The 21,930-nt window shown below is 41.1% G+C and overlaps 1 protein-coding gene across 9 annotated transcripts in view; it reads right to left on the minus strand.

Moving 5' to 3' along the window:
- Positions 1 to 21,930, minus strand: part of GOLGB1 (golgin B1) — a 45,536-nt gene that overhangs the window by 5,897 nt on the left and 17,709 nt on the right. For 8 of the 9 annotated variants that reach the window (XM_057403812.1, XM_057403811.1, XM_057403818.1 and 5 more), the window contains 8 exons: positions 20,384 to 20,457; positions 17,626 to 17,710; positions 16,819 to 16,886; positions 10,987 to 16,007; positions 8,020 to 9,967; positions 6,689 to 6,867; positions 5,326 to 5,491; positions 3,510 to 3,641 (listed from right to left, as the gene is read on the minus strand). In XM_057403812.1, coding sequence (XP_057259795.1) covers positions 3,510 to 3,641; positions 5,326 to 5,491; positions 6,689 to 6,867; positions 8,020 to 9,967; positions 10,987 to 16,007; positions 16,819 to 16,886; positions 17,626 to 17,710; positions 20,384 to 20,457 — 7,673 coding nt within the window. The remainder of the gene's footprint in view (positions 1 to 3,509; positions 3,642 to 5,325; positions 5,492 to 6,688; positions 6,868 to 8,019; positions 9,968 to 10,986; positions 16,008 to 16,818; positions 16,887 to 17,625; positions 17,711 to 20,383; positions 20,458 to 21,930) is intronic. The other variant, XM_057403816.1, reaches the window with a different exon arrangement.

The following is a 21,930-nucleotide window of genomic DNA, read 5'->3' on the forward strand; positions in this document are numbered from 1 at the left end:
AAGAATTCTATTGAGAACATGGAAACTGCCCCACTGCATGTTACTAAGGTCCAAAGACGAGTGATAATATCCAACAGTAGCTTGTGGTTAAGGTTTCCAGAAAGGAGTCTCAAAACATCAACACAATATAAAGAATAACATAAATCTTTCCTAAATCTCACCTAAATCTTTCAGAAATATAATCAATAAATTATAATTTTATATTCTTACTTTCTCCTTGAATGCAGCTCTGAAGATTGATAAATTCTGAGATTTCCATTTCATTGTGGGAATTGGACAGCTTTGTCTAAGAATAATATTGACAACACATGGGTGTTTTAGTTGTTGCTCAGTAGCACTTACCCTGATCAAGGCCTTTTCAAACTCTCATGCTGTCAATGAGGAGGGGCATGAGAAGAGCATGATAGAACACTTGACCCAAACTAGCGAACAGGATATTCCTTACCACAGCAAGTCATGCTTGGGATAGAAACGAGGGGGAGTTGGTCAGGAGCTGATAGCTGCTCGGGTCAGGCTGGGTATCAGCCAGCAGGTGCTGAGCAACCATACAGGGCATCACTGTTTGGGATTTTTTGTTTTGTCTCTCTGTTATTTCCCTTTTTATTGTTATTAATAGTAGTAGAATTAAATTATACCTTATTTTAATTATTAAACTATTCTCATCCCAACCCACGTTTTACTTTTTTTTCCGATCCCTTCTCCTCCCCATAAGGTGGGGGTCTGGTGGGGATGTGAGCTGCTGCATGGTACTTGGGTGCCAGAAAGGACTGTCATGGTTTAACTCCAGCTGGCAACTAACATGGGGCATGAGGGTTGAGATAACAACAGATCTGACTGGAGAGTGTTAAAAACAAATGTGTTACAAGCATTCACTGTATTGGTTTAAGATCACTGGTCACAGTGTTGATTTATTTGCTCTCAGAGTTGTTGCATTTGTTCTCAGGGTTGTCATATGTGATACCTCACCTCTGCAGTGATGTTTATTATCCTTGAGGCCAGGCTAAGATAATAATTTTTATGTACTCTGTAACACTGGCTTACGATAGAAAGAATAGTCATGAAACTAATCTGCTATGTGTATTCAGCATGGTCATCACCTCTGTAATTTGGGAGTCATCTACTCAGAACTACTAATAATTGTATCTTTTCCCATTTCTTCTTGAAGGGACAACCTATGGGGGAGATGTCTTCCTACAGCTTTCTTTATTCTTTTCTTTCCTCTTTCCTTTCTTCCGAAATCTTCATTCTCCTCTAGACTGAATATGGTTCATAGAATCATAGAATAATTTGGGTTGGAAAGGACCTTAAGAACATGTAGTTCCAACCCCCTGACATGGGCAGGAACACCTCACACTAGACCAGGTTGCTCAAAGCACCATCCAAGAACACTGCCGGGGATGGAGCAATCAAAACTTCCTTGGGCAAACTGTTCCAGTCCCTCACTACTCTCACAATAAAGAATTTCTTCCTTACATCCTATATAAATCTCCCCTAAGTTTAAACCTATTACCCCTTTTCCTATCACTACAGTCCCTGATGAAGAGTTGCTTTAGGCCCCTTTCAGATATTGGAAGCTGCTCTGAGGTCTCCACGCAGCCTTCTCTTCTCCAGGCTGAATGCCTCAATTTTCTCAGCCTGTCTTCATATGGGAGGTGCTCCAGCTCTCGTGGCCTCCTCTGGACTTGCTCCAACAGCTCCATGTCCTTTTTACACGAGAACTGTACACAATACTCCAACTGGGGCCTCATGAGAGCAGAGTAGAGGGGCAGGATCACCTCCTTTGACCTGCTGGTCATGCTGCTGGTGATGCAGCCCAGCACACAGGTGGTTTCTGGGCTGTGTGTGCACACTGAAGCCAGCTCATGTTCAGTTTCTCATTAACCAACACCCCCAAATCCTTCTCATCAGGGCTGCTCTCAATGCATTCTCCACCCAGCCTGTATTTGTCCTTGGGATTGCCTCAACCCAGCTGTAGGACCTTGCACATTGTCTTGTGGAACTTCATAAGATTTGCATTGGCCCACCTCTCCAGCCTGTCCAGGTCCCTCTGGATGGCACCCCTTCCCTCCAGGAAGTCAAAAAGCATGTTCAGGTTTTATTTAAGGTTAAACAACTATTTAAGAATAAAAAAATCTATGCCATCGACAGACTGGATTGATGGGCTGCGGCCAACTGTATGAGGTTCAACAAGATGAAGTGCCAGGTCCTGCACTTAGGCCACAACAACCCCATGCAGCACTCCAGGCTTGCGGAAGAGTGGCTGGAAAGCTTCCTGGCAGAAAAGGACGCAGGGGTGCTGGTTGACAGTGCTGAATGAGCTGACAGCTGTTTCCTGGTGGCCAAGAAGGCCAGTAGCATCCTGGCTTATATTAGAAATTGTGTGCCCAGCAGGCCCCCTTGTGCTCAGCACTAGGTGAGTGGCACCTTGAATCCTGTGTTCAGTTTTGGGTCCCTCACTACAGGAAGGACATTGAGGTGTCGGAGCATCTCCAAAGAAGAGCAGCAAAGCTGGTGAAGGGTCTAGAGAACAAGTCTTACGAGGAGCAGCTGACTGGAACTGGATTTGATTCGTCTGAAGAAAAGGAAGCTAAGGAGAGACCTTACTGCTCTCTACAACTACCTAAAAGGAGGTTGCAATGAGGTGGGGGTCAGTCTCTTCTCTCAAGTAACAAGTCATTGGACAAGGTGAAATGGCCTCAAGTTGCACCAGGGGAAGTCAGACTGGATATTAGGAAACATTTCTTCACCAAAAGGGTCGTCAAGCTTTGGAACAGCCTGCCCAGAGTAGTGGGTGAGTCACCATCCTTGCAGGTATTTAAAAGACCTGTAGATGTGGCATGGAGGGACATGGTTTAGTGGTGTTATTTGGCAGTGTTAGGTTAATGGTTGGTCTCCATAAGTCTTTTCCAAACTAAATGATTCTAAAATGGATAGAGAAATGGGAAGGAGTCCAAGGAAAAGGCTGCTGAGATCACTGAGAGATCGGAGCAGATGGTGCCTGTAAGAGCTGGGCTGCTTTAGCCTGCTAAAGAGAACATGCTAAAGGGTCGTTTTACAATAGCTTACAATGAAATTAAAGGGAGTCATAAAGCTGAAAAAGCCGACTTCTTGATAGTGGCAGAAAATACTGTAAGGGGTCACAGCCACAGATTGTTGCTCGGAAGAGTCAGAATAAACATTAAGAAAAATATTTGTGTTAGAAGTGTACAGTAGTATTGGACAAAGGTCCAGTGTGTTTCTGGAATCTCTATTTTTTCAGCAAGCAGCCAGGCAAAGTCATGGCTGACCTGATCTAATATTTGTGACAGTGCTGCTTTGAGCATCAGAATGATGTATTAGATCATCTCCAGAAGTGTCTTCCAACTAGTATTTCTGATTTTGTGTAACTTCACTAAATGTCCACAAGAACAGAAAGATTCATTCCTGCTACCCAAGCCCTATTCAAGCCTACCTTCCTCCCCAAACTCCTTATTCCCAGACTGCAAGTACGTATAAAATGTAATCAGTACCTTGCTGTTTAACTGATGAATTCTGAGCTCTTTTTGGTGCAGTTCTTTCAGGCTGTCATTTAACTGGGCCTGGAGATGTTTTGTCTCTGTTTCAAGGCTTGAGAAGTCCCCTCTCAGAGTTTCTGAAGAAATCTGCCAGGGAAAGAACAATACTGCACACATGGCAACCCACTCCTGTATTCGTCCTTTCTGTTTAGTATTCCAAGGTCAAAGCCCAACATTATTCCTGGTACTTTATCTGCTCAAGTGAAACAGCAAATGGGGAATAAACAGAAATATCCTAAAAGCCCTCTGAAAATCCAAACAATTAGGAAAGATCACTGAAGTTGCACATACGATGGGTCTCTGGCCTGGTTTCAGCTGGGGTAGAGTTAATTTTCTTCCTAGTAGCTGGTGCAGTGCTGCATTTTGGCTCTAGTCTGAGAATAACACTGGTAACACACCAATGGTTTAGTTGTTGCTCAGTGGCAATTGCCAAGGACTTTTCAGTCTCTTGTGCTCTGCCAGTGAGGAGGGGCATGAGAAGCCGGGAGGAAGCAGAGACAGGACACCTGACCTGAACTAGCCAAAGGGATATTCCATACCACAGCTCATAATGCCCAGTATAGAAACTAGTGGGAGTTAGACAGAAGGAGCCAGTCACTGCTTGGGAATGAGCTGGGCATCAGTTAGCAGGTGGTGAGTAATTGTATTGTGCACCACTTGTTTATTCCTTCCTTTCTCTTTTTTTTTTCCTATCATTATTGTTATTTTGCTTTTTATTTCAATTATTAAACTGGTTTTATCTCAACCTGTGGGTTTTTACATTTTTATCTCATTCTCCTCCCCATCCGACTGATGGTGAGAGGGAAGAATTGTGCAAATGGCTGCACAGAACTTAGTTGCTGGCTGGGCTTAAATCATGCCAATCCTTCTCAGAAGTTGTCTTAAAACTGTCTACAATACAGGAAGGGGGGAAAAAAGCATTTGAATGAGAACAAGAAAAACAAACAAAAAAATCAAAGCAATGTCCACACTGCTCTCACTCAACACAGACTAAAAGTTCCAGCACAAACACATTGTCCTGGAAAGCATCACATGCAAATTGTTCCAGTTTCTTCTTTGCGTATAGACACGTGTGTCAAAGGGATAAGGGAGGATTTCCTCTTTCCCCCTACTGACATAAAAGCTTCTTACTGGAACATTACAGATGTGGGCAGGAGAGTTCTTTCCTTGCTCATAAGATACTAGTATTATTGTACATGCGGCAGGCAAGTGCCCTTCCCCAGACCAAGCAAAATACTCAGCATACTACACTGAACTTTTAGCACTGTGATACAGGGGAAAGAAGGCAGGAAGTGCAATGTTCTATCTTCAGCCTCTCTGGGCTTAAGCCAGGATTGTGGATATCCATCACAGTAAAAAAAGCACTAAAAATGCAATAGTAAACTTACAAATTAGAAAGTGACATTGAAAGGAGAACCAAACCAGAAGATGTTAGTTTCAAACACAGTGCAAGAGGTGATTCTAAAATAGCCAGAAAGACCTGAGAATTCCATACTGCTGAGAAGAACCTAAGGTGTCTAGGAAGCCCTGTCTCTCCTACTCTCTTGAAACATTAGGAACCATGAGCTAAGGGAAGAGCACATAAGCGTATGCCAGTTTTCTAAAGGTTCTCAATTATTCAAGTCGCAATGTTGTGATAGTCCTTTGAGGCCACATAACAAAATCCAATACTGTGGTCTGTACGAGCTGAATACAAGCAACACACACTACTTTGGCTGAATTTCAAGCTTCACATTTTGATGCAATGAAGGGTCTGTGTATTTCCACCCACCTTTGTTTGGTACTGCTCCTCTACAACTTGAGACTTGTTGAGGGGCAGTCCCATTTCTTGCATAATTCTTTGTAAATGGCTCAGTTGCTTGTCTTTTTCTGCTATGACCATCAGGTACTGCTCCTTTATGCTGCTGTTCTGCTTTTCCCAGGTAGTTTTCTCCTGCCTGCCCAATACAACACAAAAGAAAATCACCAGGAAGTTACAAGTATCACTTACGATATCCAGGTATTGATTTGATTCTATTTCCTATGATCACCCCATGCCAGAAAAGAAGTTTTACAACTAAACCAAACCAAAACAACCCACTTAAGCACAGGAACCTTAAAAGCAGGTTTAGAGAAGTATTCTGTATTTGCTCAACAGATTGCTCAACGCTCACACTTTCAGTATTCCTGGACACTGTTTTGATCTTCCTGCAAAGACAGCTTTGTGAAGCAGGTCACTGGCAATGCCACTTGTCATTATATCATTATCGCTGCTTCAGTCAGATACACACCAGAACCATAGCATGGATCTCGGTATGCAAGCTTGATGCCTTAGCTTATTTACACTGTAGAAGCTAGACAGGAAATAAATCTCCTTTTATCAGAAGATAATTAAAATTTGTAAGCTGCTTCAAACTTCACAAGGTATGAAGTGTAGTTTGAGAGTCAGATCAGTGGCAGGGGGAGGGTGCACTACAAGTTTTTGTATCGCTTTGAACAAGAATAAGCCATGTATCTTGCCACAAAAAAAAACCTCACCCCTTTCACTCCAGGTTCAGTCATTCTTAGATGGATCTCTGAAGTACCCAAAAGGAATTTTTTCCTGTTTTTAGAATACAGCATATTTGTCTAACTAGTTTTAGTCCAGCCAGAGATGACAATTTACTAGACTTGAATTACAGACATTTTTAAAAATAGAAAACATAAAACAAGTGAAACAAAGGATTAGACAGTCATAAAAAATGACCATTTTCTTATCAATGGTATCAGTGGGATATTAAATGGTATTCATTATCAGCTTGGAGAGTTTTGTAATTATATACATAAGCTCCAATACAAGAAACAGCGCAAGTTTCCTCTCAAACAGATGATATTGGCCACCACTGGATGAAGAAAATAAAAATTAAAAGATCATTGATCTATTTCTCACAGGCATTTCCTTCCAATACATTGGGCTGTAATTCTTCACCCTAAGACTGAGGCAAAAGCTGAACAAGGAAAACACATAAATACCGGAACATGACAGTGGTTTAGTGACAGATGACACAGGCAAACTGAGGTTCTCAATGCTTACTTTGCCTTCTGCCCACAATTGCTCTTGGAGTGAAAGAAATGGCTTATTTGCATCTCTGAGGCAGTGATCAGACAACTCTCACCTAAGCTGATGGATCTCCTGCTGGTAGGAAACACTTTCTTGCTTCAGCTGTTCTTGGAGACAATGCTGTTTATCTGCCTCTTGCTGGTATTCCTGCAGTTGTGCTTTTAAGCGAGAATTTTCAGCTGATTCTACCCCAACCAGGATATATTGCTGCTGCAGATTCTTCAACTCTCTTACCTTTAAAGGTAAATATAAAAAAATAATTAAAGGGAAATATCAGAGTGTGACAACTGAGCAAGCAGCTAGGATTATAAGTATTTAAGAGTATTTCTCTCTTTGGCAGTTGGAGAAAGAGAAGTCACACTCAGATGACAGAGAAACTAGACACTGAATCAGTGATTACAGCACTCTACTAAAAACTGTTCAGGAAAAAACAAAACCAACCCTCAAATCTTCAAAGAATTCTATTGTTAATGAGATTTAACATCCTGTCCTGGTTTCAGCCAAGGCGTATTCCATACCAAAGCATGTCATGCTCGGGGCAGAAACCAGGGGGAGTTACTCAGAAGGGACCAATTGCTGCTTGTGCCAGGCTGGGTATTTGTCAGCAGCTGCTGAGCAATTGTATTGTGCATCACTGCCAGTTGTGTTTTTTTTTCCTTCCCTCTTCTAGTTTTATATTCTCTCCCCTTGTTATTTCCCTTGTCATTATCATCATTAGTAGTAGCAGTAGGAGTATATTGTACTTTAGTTATTAAACTGTTCTCATCTTAGCCTGAACATTTTACATTCTCCTGATTCTCCTCCCCAGCCAGCCCCGGGGTGAGTGAATGGCTGCTGGTGCTGAGGTACCAGCTGGAGTTAAACCATAACACGTACATTAACAAAAAGAATCTGACATAGTGAGGCAACTCAATTCCCTTTGGAAGGTCACAGTGCCTGAGAGAAGTTCCTGAAGACTGGAGGAAAGCAAATGTCATCCCTACCTACAAGAAGGGCAAGAAGGAGGAATTGAAGAACTGCAGGCTGGTGAGCCTCATCTGCACCCCTGGGAAGGTGATGTAGCAACTAATTCCAGAAACCACTTCCAGATACATGAAAAAAACGGTGCACAGAGAAGTTGTAGAATGTCCACAAATGGAGATATTCAAAATCTGACTCTATGCTGTCTTGAGCAACCTATTCCAGTTAACCTTGTTTTGAGCAGGACAGTGGAATAGAAGATCTCTAGAAGTCCCTTCCAACCTCAATTATTTTATGACTGTGAAAACAAGTATCTGTGTTTCACACTGCAAATATGCAATCTAAGTGTGCTAAATTTTAAGATCCAAAGATCCAAATCTCCTATGGGTCTTTAAGTAAGAGCAAGAAGTGAGAACAAGGACTTACTACTCTGTCTCTGTCATTCTGCAAGGAGGACAGTGCCTTCTTAAGACTCTGCACTTCTGAAAGAGTGGTGGAAGTGCTCCCTTCTGCTTTTTGCTTTGCTTCTTCAATCTTACGTGTTTTCAATTCATTCAGCAGATGGTCTCGCTCATTTTGCAGGCTTGCCATAGCCTTGGAGAAAGATCTGACTTGGTTGGAAGAGCTTTCCAGTTCTGAAGACAAATGGAGGAGCTCATCATCTTTCATGCTGAGCTTCTGATTAAGTTTCTCAATCTCAGCCAAAAGACCTCTTTCATCAGTGGCTTTCTGCAGTTCTGCCAGCTCAGACCTTGCTGTATCTCGGTCCCTGGCAGTGAAATGCTGCTCCTCTTGTAGCTCAACCACCTCTTTCTGAAGATTTTGCACTAGAATCTTTTGTTCCTCTAAATCTGCAGAGTATTTCTGTTTCAAAACATGAAGCTCTTCATTGGCCTGGTCCCGGCTATCCTGAAGAGAGCTCATGGACTTCCCAAAAGACTGAATTTGAGCTCTGAGATCTTTGTTTTCATCTGTGACCGCAAGAAGTTTCTGTTCCATTTCCATCAAATCCCGTGCCAACTCTGCTACTCTCTCTTCTGCTGTTTCTGTTTCATTCCTCATTATCCCTGCATCATGATGCAGGTGCTTCAATTCCTTCCAAAGCCTGTCCTCAGCCTCTCCCACTTTCTTGGCTGCATCCCTTTGAATAGATACTAGTTCTGCCTCAAGTTCTGTTATCCTTTTATGAGAGAGGGAAAGCTTATGACTCAGCTCCTGTGCCTCTTCTGCTCGGACCTTCAGTTGTGCTTGATACTCCATGATAGCACTACCCTCACGTAATGCTGTCACCTCATTCTGCGCCTGAGACAGAGAAGATGTAAGGGTTTCAATCTCTTGCAACATACTGACTTTATCCTCTCTTAAAGCTTCCATGCACTTCCTGAGATCATCCTGAGTATGTTCAGACTCTTTCAGCTGTATTTCTATGACTGCCTTCTCCTTTTCCAGAGTCTGGCTCCGCTGAAGCTGTGTTTTGAGAAGTTGTTTCTGTTGGGAGTCCTTTATTGAAATCACTTGGTTCAGGTCCTCTCTATACCTCACCAATTCTGCATTCAGCTTGGCATTCTCAGAGTTTAGGTCATCCATCCGGCTATGAAAACTTCTGATTTCTTCCTTAAGCTTATTGTTTTCAGCAGCCGCCTCTTGAATTAGCTGGTCTTTTTCCAAGATTATAGTAAGATGACGTTCCTCAAGTTGCTTGTAGTTTCTCAGAATGCGGTCTCTGTCATCTTGTAAAGATAACATGGACTTAGTGAAAGAGTCCAGTTGTGCCTTCTGCTGCTTACTTTCTTCTCTGCTTATTTTCATCTTTTCAGTGAGAGAGTCAAGTTTGTCAAGAAATTTGTTCTTCTCATTCTCCAGGGTTTTTTTATCTTCTTCCTCTTTACTTAGTCTATTCTCCAACTCATTAATTTCTTCAGAATGTAGCTGCTGTAATTCAGAGAGAGCAGCCATAACTGCTTCCTCCTTGGCAGACAGCAAGCTAATGATCTTTTGATCTTTGGCACTAATTTCTTCATGTAGCTTATTGGTTAGATCCTTGGAAGCTTGCAGATCACCCTCAAGCTGTTCACAGGTGAATTTGAAATTCTGGATACTGGTCTCTTGTTGCTTGACCATGCTCCCCAGCTCTTCTCTGACTGATTCACATTTGGTGAAGGAATTCTGTAAGTCAGCAAGCTGATCTCTTAGGCTACTGATTTCTGACTCCAGTTTTTGCTGTTCATTTTGAGACTTGCTGTACAGTTTTTGAGACCCTTCAAGCCGAGTCAAAAGCTCCTTTTTTTCCTCCTCTAACATTTCACATGTTTTTTGATGATGCTGAATCTCCTTCCTGGATTCAGACTCCCAGTCTTTCTTGTTCCATTCCAGCCTACAAACAAAGATGAGAAAGTTGCAAATCAATAAAATACCTCAGTATCCAAAACCACAGTAAATTTTCATTGATTATACTGATTTAGAAAAGCCACAAAACTAGTTCTACTTTAAGCAAGCAAGCTGGCAACATCTAGGTGATTCGTTTTCCCTCAACTTGAAACTCAAGGCATCCTTCCCAGTTATGACTGCAGTAACGTCTGAAAGGGGTAATGCTAGGGGAATATGTTTTAGAAGTGGTCCAGTGAGATAAATCTTAATGTCAATATTGGAGAAATGGAGGAGGTTAAGCACTGAATGTTACCACCTCCTTCTCATTAAAATTATTTTCTGTCATCCATTGCAGCTAACAAATAAACAAATTTCAATGAAATCACTGTTGTCATATGCTTGATGTTCATTTCATGGTCCAGCATGCAAACATATAGTATTTTGATCACAAACTTTATAGAACAATTTTACTCATGTAAGAACAGTTAAGGCTTTGAGTTTTTGAAATTCCCAGATGCACATTTTCCCGTCAAAATCTACTTTGGGATTAAACTGTAATTATGTATCCCAATCCTCTCCTGACCTGCCAAGTTTAACCTCTGACTGCAACAACTACACAAAAGAATCTATTTCCAATTTGAGATTAATAAAGGCTCCAGATGGTATTTGGATGGCTGCTGCTTGTCATAGAGAACAGATTTAACATAGGTATTCCCTTTATCCTTGTGCAGACAACAAATACATAGTAACTCCCTACGACATAACTCCAAACCTCTTTTCCATCCAAACATAAGTGATCCAGGAGATAAGCTTTATGTTTATGGCTTTAGCAGGAAAATTAAATGTGCTCACCATCTTAGGCATTCATTAGTTTTGCCAATCATGTATCACTTTTAGCATATTTACACACTCCAGATTCTTTCTGGTATACTGCAAAAGGCAAGGCTATTCCCACCTCACCTGTGGTTGCTGCCTTGTCAAAAGGAAATACAAGAATACTAGCTGAGTAATTATCACTTTCTTTACCTGGATATATGAGTCTGAAGTTCTTCCACATGTAAGGTCATCTGCTTCATTTGGTCCTTTAGAGCAACACAGATTTCCTCTTTTGAACGTATTTCTTCCTCCTTCTTTTGAATTGTTTCAGTGAATTTCTTCTCCCATGTTTTTGATTCATCTATTACTCTATCCCTGTCATCCTGAAGGGAAGACATGCTCCTGGTGAAGGCTGCAAGCTGGGCTAGTGTTTTGTTTAGGTTGCCTTCCAGCTGCTTGGCTTCTTGATCCTTTGTCTTCAAGGAGTTTTGAAGATCACCAACAGTCATTTCCAGGTAGCTTTTCTCCCTCTGCAAAGCTGCCAGCTTTTCTTCCATGCTTTTAACTTCCTTTGAGTGGTTGTCTTTTTCCTGCTCCAGTCTTCTCTCAAAGTCTTCATCTTTTTTCTTCATTTGATTTTTAATATTCTCCTTGTTTGTCTGCAACTCTTCTTTCACTTTGGCACTCTCTGCTAGAACCTTTGCTGCCTCACTCTGGGTGTCATCCAGTACTACTCTGCAGACAGCAAGTTCTGCCTGGGCTTTCTTGGTGTCTTCAACTGCTTTAGCTAAAGTCTCTCTGGCTGCTTCTATCTCTTTCTGAGACTCACTCTGCAGAAATTCCAGAGCTTTAACAGTTCTTTCTAAGCTACTGTTCTTTTCTTGGCTTTTAATACAGTCCTTCTGCAGCTGCTTAATCTCCTGCTGTTTCTGTTTCAGCAGTTCCTGAAGGTCCCTTACATACGTGCTGCTGTCTCCCCTCCAACTGCATTTTAGCTTTTCTACAAATTCCTTTTGCTTTTCCGAACTTGCTTTACTGTTCTCCTTTGCCATCTGACATTTCTCCTCCTCCAGTTCATGCATCATTCTCTGCAAACCCTGAAGCTCATGATGCAGTTGCTCATTTTTGATCTGCAAGTCTTTTGCATCCTGCTGATAGTTTCCAATACTTCCATTAAGTTCTGCCAACTGATTCATGAGCCTTTCTTCCAAATCATCCTTCTCAGCCTCTAGTGTGTCCTTCAATTCTGTCATCTTGATGAGGTCCTCTTTGGTTTTTTGGAGTGTTTGTTCCATCTTTGCAACTGTGTCCTGAAGAGAATTCAATTCATGGACTTTCTCTTCCATTTGGGTCTCTAAAGCCCTTTTCTCACCTGCTAAAGTCTCAGCACACATGTGGATGTCATCCAGCTGTTGTTCTGAAGCCTTCCTATTATCTTCTAGTTCTGTGATTCGCTTTGTGAGCTCAGCTATCTGCTGTATGTAGGTACCAAGATCTTCACAAGGACTACTACCTCCAAATGCATTTTGTTCCAGCTCTGCAGTAGAAGACTCTGGTCTAAAACTTACGTCCACTTGATTTTCAGTCCTCTCTATTGGTGGTGCTGTGACAACTGCCTCATTTGCTTCTTCCTCTATTGTCTTCTGAGAAACATACTTGTCTACCAGTTCTCTGCTTTCCTTCAGCTTAGATTCTGCTAACTCCAAGTGACGCTTTAAGTCTGTGATCTCTTGATTAAGAGACTTCTTTTCAGCCATTACTGTCTCAAGCTGAGTAGAAAGAGACTGGTAATCCCTCCTAGAACTCTCCATGTCTTCTTTCAGGTTAGAATTTGTAATGACATCTACAGTCATGTGTGGCTCTCCATCTGTAAAATGCATCTCTGCTCTAAGCTTCTCATTCTCCTCCTCTAGTTCCAGGATCTTTTGCTGCTTTGATTTTGCAAATTTCCTCATTTTCTCCTTCATTCCATCAATTTCCTGTCCAGCTTCCTGTAGCTGCTTATCTGTTTCTTCTTTTTTTGCTTCAACACTTTTCAACTTAATGAAAATTTCCTGTTTTTCCTGCCTAACAGCTTCCAAAACACGCTGAATCCGCTCAGCCTCATTACTCACATTCTCATAGGACTGCAGGAGAGTTTCATATTCTTTCTGCAGCTCCCTGTATTTCTCATGCCACTCAGAATTCTCAGCAGCTTGAAAGCATTTCAAGGATCCCATTTCCTTCTCCAGCTGCTCCTTCTCTAAAACAACTTTATCCAGAGTAAATGTCAGGTTTTTACAGCATCCATCAAGATTCTGATTTTCTGTAAGTACTTTTTCAACTTCTGCAATAAGTTTTTCTCGCTGTTCCGTGAGGCCAGCTAACTTTTCTGTCAAAGTATCTCTTTCTTTAACATGGCCACATATTTGGCTTTCCATATTTGTCAACTTGACACAAAGATTTTCAATAGTAGTTTTTGCATTAGCCAGCTCCTCTTTTAGAGATCTGCTCTCCTTTAGTGCCTCTTTTCTAGAGATAAGCGCAGCTTGCAACTTTCTCTGCATTTGATTCTTCTGTTTAGCTGCTTCTGCACCGGCATCTTGCTTCTCCTGAATTTCAAGTAACTCTCTTTGCAGTCGCTTGCTTTGTTCCTCATGTACCTGAGCTTGAGTTTCCAATTGACTACATAGTCTCTTGACTGAATCCTCTTTTTCCAGCAACTGTGTCTGCACATGACTGAGAGCCTCACTTTTCTCCCTTAACTGCAAGTTAAGAAATTCAATTTCTTCATCCTTTTGGTGTGTAAGTGCTTTCAGGTCTTCCAGACTGCCCTCTCTAGAAATGTTTGCTCGACTCTCCTCCAGTTCTGCCTGAAGATTTGCTGCTTTAGCCTCAGCTTGGTCAGAGGTTCTCTTCAGCCTTTCTATCTCCAGAAACAACTGTGCTGTCTGTTCTTGCAAATGAAAGACTAATTCTGATTTGCAAGCAAGTTCACTTTGCACATGGCTAAGACTATATTCCAATTCCTCCTTCTTCACCCACAATTTTTCAAGTTTTTCCTCTTCCCCAGAAACACCTGCAACTTGTACAAGCTTGTTATTTGTTGTATTTTCTGTTTCTGTGCATGAAGACTCCAACACTCCTGGATTTAAAACAATACTCTCTCTTGATCCTTTCTGTTCTTGGAGTTGTCTGAGCTGAGCTTGGATGCTTTCCTTCTCTCTGCTTTGCTTATCAAATTGTTCTTGTAGGATGTTGTAATCGTCTTTCTGCTGTTTCAGCTGTTCCCTGTGATGCCTGTCTTTTTCTTGAGCTTTTTTTATAGTGTCTTTGCGAGATGCCAGAGCTTCCTGAAGTTTTTTTTGAAGTTGTTCTTTTTCTTGTTCAAGAGCTGAAATTCTCTCTCTCAGAGCAGACTTCTGGTTTTCTTCAAGATTTATAACTTCTGAAGTATTTTTTTCATTTTCTTCATTGTCTTTTGGGCTTTTATTGGTTTCAACAACTCTGTCAGCAATTGTCTGACTCCCCATGATTCCATCTTTAACTGGAACAATATCTGTCCTACCTTGCAACCTTTGCCTCATCTCCTCAATCATTGCCTGTAACTGTGCTTCAGTTGTTTCTTTATCTTGCAGGTCCTTCCGGATGCTCTGCAGCTCAGATTCCTTTTCAGAAAGCAGCTGAATTAGATACTCTTCACTGGGCTGGCTTTCAAGATTCACTTCTCTGCTTATCATGCTTGTTGAACTTTCTTCCCCTTCAGCTGCTTGAGCCACTGAGGGTTCTGATTCATGTTCTCTTTGCAACTGTAGTAATTCATTCTCCAGTTTGCTAACCTTCTTCAGAAGCTCCTTCCGGTTAGCAAGTGCTGCTTGCAGCTTCCGCTTTACTTGCTCATTTTCTTTTTTCAGAAGTTCAACTTTATTTACTAACAACTCAGTGTCTTTACACGCTGCCTCTGTCTCATACTGGTGCTCAGATACCCCACAAATCAGATACGTATCTTTTGCTTCTATGTTTTGGTCTTTTTCTTCCTGATGCTTTAGTAATAGACTTGTTTGCCCTTTCAGACTCTTCAGCTCATTTGCTAGAGAAAATTTCTCTTCATTCAGCAGAACCATTTTCTCAGACATGCTAACACTGATCTCTGTCATCTGTCGGTCTTTCTCCAGCAAGGTTTTTTGCAGGCTCTCTATAGACCTGGTATGTTCAGCAACAAGCTGTTTCAGGCTTGATGCTTCTTCCCCCTTTGAGGCTAAGTTTTGGTAAAGTTCTTTTACCTCAGCTGTACTCTTCCTCAAAAGCTGTTCTAGATCAAGTACTTCGCATTCCTTCCTCTCAATCTGGCTTCTCAGATCTTTTAGTTGCATGTCCTGGTCAGAAAGCTGAAGCTGTGCTTCATCCAGGTCATTTTGCAAAGCTTCAATTTTTATCTCCTTAGATTTGAATTCATTTCTAAGGCTCTGGATTTGTTCTCTGAGAAGACTGCTTTGACTGTCTGACAGCCTCTGCTTTTCTGAAAGAGCTAGATTGTCCTCAAGTTTCCTCACTTGCTCTTTTAGTTCTGCTATGGTAGAAAGTTCCTTCATCTGACACAGGAGCTGATCTCGTTCTTCAGTCAAAACACAAAATGCACTGTCAGACTCCTCTATTTTTTTTCTGTATTCCTCAGCCAACTGGTTTAGCCTGTTTATTTCTGTATCTTTTTCTCCTCGATCTTTCTTATAGGATTCTTCTGATTTCTGCAGAATTATTTGCAGTTCACTAATTTGTCTTTGCAACCTGAACAGTTCTTCAGACTGAGAGATGCCAGGCTCTGGATCTGCTGTAGAATCCTGCATTGCCTCATTCTCCTCTCTGCAGGGGACAGTACTCCCCTGGGGCACCTCTTGAAGACCAATTGTGTTTTCCTGAAGCACACCAATTTCTATTTCTCTCAGTAATGAGCAACTGCCAAACTCATTTTGTGTATGTGAAGCCTTCTGTTCTTCCCTCTCAAGAAACTGTGTCTGGGAATTACCTTCTGGCTGGTCAGCTGCTTTTCCTGTTTGGTTACCTGTATAAGTTAGATCATTCGGGCCCTTGAGCTGCCTTTTCAGAAAATTTATTTCTTCTTGGGCTTCTTTCAGTTCCAGCAGCAAAACTGACAGTTCTTTCTGTTTCTCTGCAGCAAGATATTCTAGAATTTCAGGTGGACAACTTCCCTCAGTAAACTGCTCACTTCCGGTGGGAAAGGCATCTGTTCTTGCCTAAAAGAAAGTAATAGGTTTCAATTTTCCTTTGAATCCTGTGAAAAAGTCACTTCTGGAAGTATCTGCATTCCCATTTAGTTTAGGAATACCGTTTCCTGAGCTGGCTATTGAAATGAATTGTAGCCTCACTAATAACAGGAGGACTTGTCAGGTTATTTCTGTTCATTTCAGTTCTGAAGTTGCAGCATGAAAGATTGTGGGTTTAGAATTAGACCATAACTATAACTTCCTATGCCATTATTTCCCATTCTCTCTTGATTACAAGACAGTATGATTCTGAAGTGTTTCAATTCTGCTGCAATTCTCAAAAGCCCTCCAGTGTACTTATCCAGCCACATTTTCCTGGCATCCTATCCATAGTCTCTGAATGAGGAGGTTTTGCTCCCCATTCTGTCAATTTAAAACAGCAAAGAAAGGGTGTAGAAGCCCATATTCCCACCTGTGTCCATCTCAAAGTGAGAGCACTAGACAAAGCATCTGTATCAAAGTGCCTGGCTTTTTCCAAATAATTAAGGTTTCCTCCCACCCTCAAAAACAGATAACAAAAGAAAAGCAGTCACAAATCCTTCCCAGAAAGAATGAATCAGCAGCCCACCAATAAGTCAACTTCTTGTGTTATAAAGGCTCATGAGTCCGTTCCTCAGTCTGGAGAGCAGAAACAGTTTACAAGAAACCGCTAAAAGAGAGCCCTCTCTTACAACCTGCTGCAGTGTCAGGATGTTAATAAAACAGCTCTCTGGGGCTTTTAAATTAAACACAGATGCATACAATACCAAGAGGAAAAAAAAGTTACAGACCAAATTTTTACCTCAGGGAGCACTGAAGTGTCAATAAAAGGCTTTTGCACTTCAGAATTCACCAGTACTCCTGACACACCTAGTGATAAAAGAAACACCACCAGCATAACATGTTGCATGTAAAGTCAGTGTGTAAATGGACACAATAGATGACACTGGAGCTTCTCTAGTTTCCAAGGTGAGAAAGATTAAAAAAAAAAAACAAAACAACAAAAAAAAACACCAACAAAAGAGTTTGAACCTGCATTACACCAGTCAATCCCAATAGCTCTGCATACGCAATGCATGTGCTGCATACTGGCATCACCTAAATCCGCACTATATCTAACCTCTGCAGAAGAATGAAGAGGTAAACAGACAAGTGAACTAGGTAGCAGACTAGTTTGGTTTGTTGGGGTTTTGTGTTCTGTTTTTTTTGTTGGTAGTGGTTGGTTGGTGTTTTTTTTAATTTGGGTTAGTGGGGTGGTGGTAATTCCAGACATAAAAAGACATTTGCTGGCTTGCAGAGAGGAACCCACTTCATCTTATCTTAATTCTCTTCAGTGTCTTATACATCAACTTTTGCATCTACAAACACACTCTCCTTCAAACCCTTCTTTCCTTCCCATCTCAGGAACCACTTCTTTCTTCTCTTCTGATATATCCTATCCATCCCACATTACCATATTCTCTTCTACCTCATGTGCATCTTTTCTAAGTCCTAGAAATCTTTAGATTCTGACTTCAAAGATTCTGTTTCCAAATCACCTTAGATTTGTCCCTGAAACTTCTCAGATTTCCACAATTTTCTTGTCACATGCCTTATTCTGTGTCCTCACCTGCAGAAGAGCAGTCTATGTAAGAGGCTGGAGCTTCCAGAGTCTGCAGGTCTTGACATTTCACCTCAGGTCCAACTTTTTTGTTCTGTTCGTTGAAGAAAAAATACTTAGTTTTGATCTCTGCATTAGAAGACAGGTATCTTAGCTGCTCTGCCAAGTTTTAAGTAAAAACTATCAGTCCCAACTTTAGATGTAACTCTGATGCCTAAGAAAGATATTTTTAAAAACTGGTAAATTGGTTTTGATGTTAAGCAAAAGACTAACACCTGTCTCAGCAGGTTATGATATTCCTTCGCACCTTTACTGCTTCAAAGAGTCTCATTACAGATCCATAACCTTTCACCGAAACACCCAAGCAGAGAAAGTGAGAAGTCATGTGGTTACCACTACGCTCCCTGTGCCTCACTACTCCAGCAGATAAAGAATGTGGAGTCTTCCCAGGAAAGTTACACGAGGCTCCACCACACAGATAACAAATCACCCCACAACAATCTATTAACTGCTGTATGTCTCCCGCTTCTCTATCGGACAGGACAGAACCTGACTGTTGAACAAGACAGAACACGCTGGAAAAATGGGGAGATTTTGCTATTTCACACACACAAACTCTTTTTACCCACACAAAGATGCTGAATAAACTGCTCAGGAAATTGGTTAGTTTGCTGTTGACATCCATACAGGAACTGAGACTTCATCTACTAATTTCTTCGTTCTGAAAAGTCCACTTACAAGTTAAAGAGCACCTAAACTGAATAGCAGTATTTCTGGCCAGCTCCCAGCACACATAGGCTTTCACCACAACAAAAAATTGACACTTGGTACTGCTTCTGTGGGAAAGGGTCTGCATTAGAATACAAAGAGACTGTAAGTAAAATGTCCCTAAGAAAATCTACTCACTCCCACTCCAAAAAAAGCAACTGAAAAAAAAACCCTACCCAGCCCAACAATAGAAAGACTGAAAACAAAATGAAGTGTTCAGAATTGACTTCTGCTGTAAATACCTAGAATGTAAGTACAGAGCACTAACAGGTCCCAAGGAAATCATCGCTAGCCCAAACTTCTAGAGCACTTTGCCTTTGCAAGCGCCAAGCACTGAAATGGAACACATTATATGCATCAGAATAACTTCTGCACATCACCCAAACCCCTGAACTGTGTTTGGATCCACACATATCTTGGCCTAAAGTCATGGGTAAGATGCACAAATGCACAATATAGATGTGCAAGTGTAAATTCTTACGTGCAAGCTATTTAGCCAGACTCTTTTTAGAATTAAGCCATTGAAATGGACAATTCTAGGGTTGAATTCATTGACCCTTTGAGCCAGGAGGGAGCAGAGACAGGACACCTGGCCCAGACTAGCCAAAGGGATATTCCATATTCCATGTCATGCTTGGATAGAAACTGGGGGCAACTACCCAGAAGAGAGAGACTGCTGCTTCGATTGGGCTGGGTATTGGTCTGCGGGTGCTGAGCAATTGTATTGGGCATCACTGCTGGTTATTCTTCGTTTTTCCTTACCCCTTTTAGTTTCCCCTTGTTGTTTCCCTTATCATTAATAGTAGTAGTAGTATTATATTGTACTTTAGTTATTAAACTGCTCTTATCTCCACCCATGCGTTTTACATTTTTTTGATTCCCTTCCCCATTCCACACAGGGAAAGGGGTGAGTGAGCAGCTGTGTGGTGCTCAGTTACTGGCTGGGTCTCAACCAAGACACCCATCTTCAACACCCACCTTGGTCTAAGTGAATCATATGCTAAAGAACCCGTTATCTCCACTGTCTACAAAGAAGACTAGAAAATAGACATATCTGCCCCATATCAAGCTTGTATCTGCCCTCAAAAAGACCATATGTGTGTATGTGTGTGTGTGAGTGTACCCACTGATCTACCAGCATACACCTCAACTACAGACAGCTGGAATGTAAGGGTCTGAAGTCAAGCAGAATGACCTGACTCAAAATGCCTTCTCCAGTTCCAACACGAGTCCCAAATTTCAACTTTTGCCCTAATACTTCACAGTAACATATATACTATTAACTCTTTATTGGAGAGGAATATATGAGATAAAACACAGTATTTTCTTCCCTCTGCTGGCAGGCTGAAACAGAGCAGAGCAGCCTGGAAAGAGCCCAAGCCTTGCTCTAACCTAAAAATTCTACAAGTTCTTAGTACAGACATACAGAGGCAGTCATCTCCATCACCATGCTAACTGAGTATAAAGCAAAGCAGCAGGTATGTAACCCTGCACTGTTCTCACCAACAGACTGACTGCAATTGTACCTGCAGCTGTTCACAGTACAAGAGTACTACCAGAGTCTACTTGTCTCCCATTTAACAAAGAGAACTCGGCTTCCTCCACTCAGTCTGCCAGATCCCCATCAGGGCAGTGGGAATGGATAGGGTTGGCTGGCATCCTGGAATGGCAGCCGAACATTTGGAATTGTATTTCCTGAAATCTACCTCAGTTTAGCCTATGGTTTTGCTGAAGAACTGACTCATAAGAGGCAGAAAATAGCATGAATATGGATTGGGTGGATGAAGGACACAGGAATTCCACACAGCCGGCAAAGGGAAATCCAATCTGATAAGACAGTACAAGCAGTATTTGGAAGCTATTTCCATCTTTCATCATTAATCCAGTTAATAATAACCTTTCAAAGAGGATTGTTAAAAAAGGCCATAACAGCTTATCTGTTTAAGGCCAGTCCTTGACCTATTTTTATTTTAGCTTATTTCAGCAGCTTAATCATTACCTGCTTTGCATTTTCGGCAACCACCACAGCTCCCTGCTGAGGCTCCTGGAGTACAAGTTGCAAGTTTGGTTTTTCTGAAATATTCAAACACAAACAATTTCTTTGAAAGTTAAAAACCTGATTTAAAGAGTAAGAGGATATTCTTTCAGGAGCTTTCAAGAATAAGGCACACAGCTGTTAGTAACACTAGTAGTGAAGATATATAAATTATATAAACTCATATCTAGTTGAAGATGTCCCTGCTCATTGGAGAGGGGAAGGACTAGATGACCGCTGAAGGCCCCCTCCAACCCAACCCACTCCATGATTCTATAGTTTCTCATTGGATAATTTGTTTTGTGTTGGGTCTTTTTTTTTTTTTTAATGTGAACCACCAAAAGAAGATGCTGGTGTAAGCATGTTTTAGAAAATAATAATTAACGGACAGCTGACAGAGTTATAGAGTTTCAAGTTTAAGAAACACTTTGATAAAGGAGAGAAAAGAAAGAATTAGCGTAGCAAAATGTTTTAAATTTTATTTGGCTAAAAGTTAAATGAGAAATTGTTAAAATTAGAGAAGAATAAGACACTCAAGGGCTATGGCCCAAGTCAAGACTGGTGCAAGAACTCAGCTGCTGTTTGACTCAGAAAATTTTTACACTTACATTTCTGTAAACTGGCATATACAGTAACATAGATTTGTTTTAGGTATGCCATGGTATGTGATAAAATGACTGGCTGCCTTCAATCTCTGTTCTGTTAGGGATAAAAATTTTATACTTTCCAATTCTGAGCATCCAAAGGACATATGTCCTGGTTTAAGCTGTAACAGAGCTCATTTTCTTCAGAAACTTCAGAATTAACTTCCAGAGTTAATTCTTCTTCAGCAGGTGCTGAGCAATTGTACCATGCATCACTGTCCTTTGTTAGTTTCTGGTTTGTTTGGGGGTTCGGTTTTGGGTTGTTTATTTTTTTTAGTTTTGTATTTCTCTTTTTGTTATTTCCCTTTTTACCATTTTCAGTAGTAGCATTACATTGTACTTTACTTAAATAATTAAACTGTTCTTATCTCAACCCATGGATTTACCCTTTTTCCAGTTCTCCTCCCTATCCCACTGGCTGTGTTGTGAACAAGCGGTTGTGTGGGACTTATTTGGCAGCTGGGGTTAAACCATGACAACACAGCATTAACATATGGCACAATGTTTTAATTTGTACCTCTTTCAACCCTTTTCTAGATATAATCAGCCATACAAAATGGTATTTGCCAAGTTAAAAGTATGCATTTTGAGAAGGCTCAGATGAATTGGCTTTACGAATTCTAGTATCTGGAAAGCAGTCTGTCTGTTTGCAGTGAAACTGACTTTCCTTTATCAAGTCATACCATACTTGTAGTCTTAACAACTTTTTCTTCCTTAAGTGAACTAGGAAAAGCCCTATATCTAATGTTAAATTATCTATACAATGACTCTGAAAAGCAATCTTGAGCACCCAATCCAGATGTCTGCTATCTCTGAAACTGCCTGAATTTCATAGGCTTTTCCTGAAGATAACAGAATCAGAATCAT

This window comes from Pezoporus wallicus, unplaced genomic scaffold (genome assembly GCF_028554395.1).
Source record: "Pezoporus wallicus isolate ANWC-B61680 ecotype Strahan unplaced genomic scaffold, APGP_CSIRO_Pwel_v1 contig_6978, whole genome shotgun sequence".
Lineage (NCBI taxonomy): Eukaryota > Metazoa > Chordata > Aves > Psittaciformes > Psittacidae > Pezoporus > Pezoporus wallicus.